The 6,087-nt window shown below is 35.2% G+C and overlaps 1 protein-coding gene across 1 annotated transcript; it reads right to left on the bottom strand.

The window, feature by feature from the left end:
- Positions 1 to 251: 251 nt before the first annotated feature.
- LOC128239264 (uncharacterized) lies at positions 252 to 4,659 on the bottom strand. The gene is made up of 3 exons (XM_052955831.1): positions 4,453 to 4,659; positions 4,069 to 4,263; positions 252 to 2,027 (listed from the first exon to the last, which is right to left on the bottom strand). Exons 1-3 carry the CDS (start codon positions 4,475 to 4,477, stop codon positions 1,189 to 1,191), a joined length of 1,059 nt encoding a protein of 352 aa, XP_052811791.1. The 5' UTR covers positions 4,478 to 4,659; the 3' UTR covers positions 252 to 1,188.
- Between the last annotated feature and the right edge of the window lie 1,428 nt (positions 4,660 to 6,087).

The following is a 6,087-nucleotide window of genomic DNA, read 5'->3' as shown; positions in this document are numbered from 1 at the left end:
ACATTAAGAAACTAATGAGGACAATTTCTATAAAAACAAAATGTGATGGGGGAGGTTCTTGGGTTAAGAGCAAAAATACAGCCAACAATCTAACACCAAAATAATAGTTCGTTTCATCAATGTATATATAAACAGAAATTAAATGTCCCGGTATGAGCTTTCTTTAGTGTAAAACAATGATTGTGCTTCATTAAATACAAGCCATTGAAGTTGGGCGTAAACAAATCAGTTCTTGAACTCCAACCTTGAACGATAAGTCTTTGTAAATTTATTTTTATTCACAATGGAAATTGTCTTTAATACATTTACAACAACTATTCTATCCTACTTAATTTCAAATTACTGGTCCAACATTTGTTTAAATTATATGCAAATTAAAAGTAATAACAATAGATATCCACTTGAAGCAAAATATAGACTCTGAAATAGAAAGAAACTGTTTAAAATATAAGATTTTAGATATTACAGGGACTCGTTCACAGATTGTGTGTCCTTAATGTTTGTTGTTTTCATAATATGTTTTTAAATTGTGTTATTTTAAACACTTTGACATTTCAACTTTCATACGGAAATCACAAGCAATATACTAAAATCACGCTATGCAATGGTACAAATCCGCTATATAGAGTAGATTATAGAAAATATTAAATAAAACCACTAACAAAAACTTGTAATCAAGAACAAAATATAATACACACATTAAATTGCAACTATAAATTTATCGGTAGTATATAAACATATTCATTATTATTATTATTATTATTATTATTATTATTATTAATATTATTATTATTATTATTATTATTATTATTATTATTATTATTATTATTATTAAATTGCAGTTATTTATTTGAACAGATATTAATTTTGTAAATCTATGTCTGACGTTATTAAATTTCTAACAGCCTAACTTTCTTTGGTATAATAAAACAATATCTGCCTTTGTAAATAAAGGAGCTCCTATTAAACACCTTTGATGATGTTTTATCATTGATACGTGTTTGTTTTGTTAAAAGAAAAAACACCCTACTAAACATGAGCTATTCTCTTTACTACATAATATCACCAGTTTCAAATCAATCAAAGGATACATAAACATATATATAGGAACAAACAACCTGTCTGTCTAGTGAAATGTAAGTGCATAGTTGTCAACTTGACTCTGTTGCTAATTCAAAGCAAATATATCTAATTCCATTTTGGTGTTGTATTATACACCTTAACATAATTGTTGGCATCCCCATTTTCAAAGACGGCAACATACATCTTGTTCTGCTGCAGACTGTAGCACACAATCTTTGGCGACGCTATCCCTTCCACCATGCCAAGTAGCTCGGTCATATTGCCACTCTGCAGGTCCAGGCACATTATGTTGTGACTTAACCAACCGCAGATGATCAGCTGGTTTCCCACTGCAGTGATGCCTAATGGTTTTCTCAGTGCAGGGTCCTTGAATGTTTCGAGAGTGATCAAGTTCATGTCCAGCTTAGTAATTGTGCACATCTCAAAGTCGGACACATAAATGGCTGCTGTCTGATCGTCACCGACTACTTTCAAGTGCCAAGGGTTTTTAAATGAGCTAGTTGAAATTGTCGCCAACACTTTCCCTTCCATATTAATCTTCTGAACGTTCCCGCTCTCGAATGAAATAATTAAGTTTCCGTTATGGTAACCAACACCACGACAATCACTATCCACCTTGATGTTCTTCCCCAGGAAGAGTTTCCCCCGTTTTTCCAAGAACTGAATACTCTGACTAACACAAATAGCCACTTTGTCTCCGGGGATGTGACACATGCCCCATGGCATGCCTGGTACATTGACCTCGGACGTTAGACTGCTTGTCTTGAGGTCTATAATTTTCAATGTTCTTGTTGAAATGTCATTCAGTAACAGCCTGTCTCCAGACAGGAGGAGAATGTCGTTCAGCCAGCAGTTACGAAACTCAGATGGAGGCCTGACTAGGATTTCTGGGGCGGAGGTGAACTTCAGTCTGGTCAGGTCATTGCTGACTATGTTCTGTGTTTCTGGAAAATATCCAATGTAACCATACAACACAAACATACGGAAACATTTATTCTTGGCGTTAGTTAGGAGTTAAACAAATTTGACATAAAAAGTTTTTAACAGATTTTGGATAAAAAAGCATTCACATTATTACGGAAAGATCTTTCGACATTAGTTCTTTTATGTCAAAATGCCCCCAGATACCTATTTAACAATGTCTTTAGAGATCTTGATGATATCTTGTCAAATTTGACTCACAAACATATTCTTTTTGCATTAAGGCATTTCCGAGAAAACGTAAATGCTTTTTGATTGGAAATCTGTTAAAATATTCTTTTGTAAAAAATGTTTAAATCCTTATTACAGCTTTTTCTGTTGCATCGGATGTTTGAGTCATGCTTGTTCAAAACTATACAGAAGTTGATTTTTTAAAACATTTAAAATTTTATTCCCTCAATCGACTTTTGCATCACTGCCGACCCTTAAGCCTTGCTCTTACCACGGTTAGGCTACGATTCACCCCGATTTATCGTACCTGTCTAAATCTAGGTGCTTAGTTGTGAAACAAGGGTCATGTTTAATACGAGTAATGACGATTGTTCCACGAAGGTAGTACGGATACCTACGTTTACGTTTACCAACGACTGTTGGTAAGATTCTTTACGATTAGACCTCGATAAGTTACGACCAAATATGTATTTGCCACGGTCTAGTTCGGTTAGTTACGATTGCGTTTACCTCGCCCAGTTAACAACCAATAACGTATGATCACTCATATTTGTAGTACGACGGATCACGATGAAATTACGTTGTACCAACGATAAATCAAGTTATCTAACGCTTTTGTACATATATATATATATATTTATATAGCCATATCTAGAGCGTTTGCATCGTTTACACATCAGGCTGTTAAAGCTGCACTCTCACAGATTTAACATTTTGACAACTTTTTTATGTCTTGAAACCAGCCAATATTTGCGAAAATCCATGGAAACAAGTTATATTAGACTTCTGACAAAAATAAGATCACATATTTTAATATTTAAGTTCAAAAATTGGTGTTTTATACATTTTTTTCTTAAACCGTTAGAAACGGTTTAAGACATAGAACATTATTTTTCGAACGGAAATATGAAAATCTGCGATCTGATTCTTTGTCAGCAATCTTTTATTATTGGTTTGCAGATATTTACGCAAAAATTTGCTCTTTCCAAGACAAAAAATAAAAAAAAGTTGTAAAAATGGTATATCTGTGAGAGTGCAGCTTTAAAGCCCGTCGAGTAGTTACCAAGAGCTTACTATGCTCCCGGTATGTTTTGTTAAAATGTTACACTTACCCTACAACCTTGCAAAACTGAAACGAGAACTTACGGATAGTTATAATGCAGTCGAACTAGAATGTTAGGTACAACCTGGCGAAGCTGAAATGAAAACTGACGGAAAATTATAAAGCAGTTGTCCAACTGCTAGCTCTTCGAAAAAAGACAACTGTGATGCATTCGAATTATTATTACATTTCTAGCTTTGCAATAGTAGTATAAACAAGCATGATTAATAGAAGAGTGGTCGTAGAGAGTGCGTAGAGTACCGAACCGTATACGTGACAGATGGTAAACGAATGCATGTATCGATTACGAACAAATTGCCCAGACCGCCAATATATTAGGGCTGTACGAATGTGCCCGATCGAGCTACGAATGCACTACGGTTTGAAAAGATACAACATTTATGTTAATAGTTTTCACAAAAACATATTGTATTTGTAAGATCTTTGCACAACACAAAGTAAGGTCATTTTTCATTTTGCCTTTTCACTATTGATTAAAATCCGAGGCAGTATAGACGTATTCGGATAATTTCAAGCAAAGTTTAAATGTAAAGGTCGTTGTCACCTATTTAAACACTAATAAACAACCCTATTTAGAGTGTGGTATGGCATTGTTATTATTTTCGTGCATTTGAAGTTCTGTTTGCTACGGAAACAAATATTGTACATTGGAGACAATACAATTTGTAGTAAAATTTTAGATCTAGGTTAATTTTTAAAAACGTATTTACTTTGCTTCGGTTTTGCAGATGTTTGCGTTCCACTAGGATTCAAAGATGGTTCCGGTACTGTATTGGTCGTGAAGGTCTTGATTTTTTGGGTAGCCTGGATGACGACAACGGTTTTGGTAGCAGGATAAGATGTTGAAGGTATCTTTTCGCCTTCTTTTTGTGTCGTGGACCTCCTCGAATGCTCATATCTCTGACCTTTGGTTTATAAACATTGAACAACTTATATGCACTGTTTCAATCGGATATTTTATATTCTTGTTTAACATTTTAATTTGTATTATTAGTTTGTCTCCTTATTATTTAAATAAGTACAATATTTTTGAAAATACAAAGGGACTCTAAAATGTGAGTTTTGCATATTGTTTAAGCAACTAAAATCAATACCTCGACCTTTTGAAGTGTCAATCATTTCGAAAGTGCCAATGCCAGTCCTCGAACCCAGCAAACTTTCAATGGCGGGGTCGTTCCTAATCTGATACTGTTGTATCGTATTCTTCTTCTTTATCTCAGCAAGACCTAATTGCAGTCCCTCCAGCAAGTTCTTGGATGTATGTGCATCAATAAACAACTGGCTAGTGTTATGCTCTTGGGCTGCTAGTTAAGCTTTGATTTCACCGACCCGGGTCCTAAGGTTGTCACATTTTGGTTTCAGTGAGTTTAGGAGTTTTTCATCCATGTTTTTGATCTCGGCAATGGTTTCAAGAAGCGCCTGTTCACGTTCATCAAAGTATTTGTTGATCTGATCTCGATAACTCCTTATCTTAGCAATCTCATGTTTTTCAAGGTCTTCTACGATCTTAGTGTTTACTTTAACATCAGATGCACAGGAATCAATGTCTTTCAGTAACTGGACAATAACCTGTTTGATGGCTTTATAAGCCTGGCCCTCTTTGAAAGCTTTAGCAATTTCAGAAATGATTTCCTGTTTACAAGAGTGATGTTCAAGAACTACACAATGTCCGCAGTTAAGTGTCTGATGGGTCGGGCAGAAGTATTTGATACATTCTTCAGGGTGGATGTCACAAGGTTGCGTGCTCTCTTCTTTGGTTGTAAAACCTCGCATGGTAGTAGGCATGCTGCTCTTGTCAAGAAGTGTATGGGACTTTGACATTCTTTGTTTCTTATGGACGCTTGTGCAGCTAGAGCACATAAACTCCTTGCAGACAGTGCAGTAGGCCTCGGCTGGGATAGTTTCCCCATCTTGGAAGCAGGGCTGGCAGTAGGTCACGTCCAGGGCAGAGGCCTTTACCTGGAGTTTCTTGCCCGGGACTTGATCCATTGGCTTCCTTTGTTAGCTCAACTGTGAAAATAAGTACTGTGTTCATACCAGATGAAATAGAAATATATACCTTTACAAAATTAGCGATTAGATAAAACAAACATGTTGACCAGTGAGTGTAAATTTTTCCACGTGTATGCCTGCCTCTGAAGTGGTTGTATGTAAGAAACCTACCTGCTGAACTTTCTCACGGTCTCTCAAAAATCACACAGGTACATTTACCCGAGAGTGATTCATATCTGCTGTCAGTTGTCTGCACAAATGAGCTAACATAAATGAGTATAAAATTAAATATAAAATTATGAGTTCATTCATGATGGATTATTCCTAACCACGTTGCGATGAAGCTTAAAAAAAGAATGGGCAACATTTAACTAACGTATTGGTTAACAAAAATAGAATAAAAAACCTTGCGGATTCAATGTGTTTACATCTCCGTAACAGGAAGTGAAAGATGATACTCCCAAATATTCTTTCCTACACGATATTGTACCCCAATCTAATGTGTACCTAGCGGTATAAAAGGAAGATATTTGGTTCGATTGTCATCGGGCTTGATATTTCAACACTTAAACATTATAAAGATACTTTCATGGCATTTTCACAAACATGGCATTCTTTTTTCTTTTAGAGGGTTAAAAGTATTATTTTGAACTTTGCATTGCAGGAAATGAATCTATTGCTTGCATCTTTTTATGTTGAAGGAGATAGGTTAAAATAGTGAGTGTTATAATTTTACC

Source organism: Mya arenaria, chromosome 6 (assembly GCF_026914265.1).
Source record: "Mya arenaria isolate MELC-2E11 chromosome 6, ASM2691426v1".
Classification (NCBI taxonomy): domain Eukaryota; kingdom Metazoa; phylum Mollusca; class Bivalvia; order Myida; family Myidae; genus Mya; species Mya arenaria.
This window is presented reverse-complemented; position numbering and strand designations above follow the sequence as displayed.

Bases quoted from the DNA above. Each gene is read 5' to 3' on its own strand.
- LOC128239264 (XM_052955831.1), bottom strand. From the start codon at position 4,477: ATGATTGACACTTCAAAAGGTCGAG. The intron at 4,264-4,452 runs GTATTGATTTTA...TATAAACCAAAG, and splicing joins TGACACTTCAAAAGGTCGAG to GTCAGAGATATGAGCATTCG. The intron at 2,028-4,068 runs GTAAATACGTTT...GATATTTTCCAG, and splicing joins ATCTGCAAAACCGAAGCAAA to AAACACAGAACATAGTCAGC.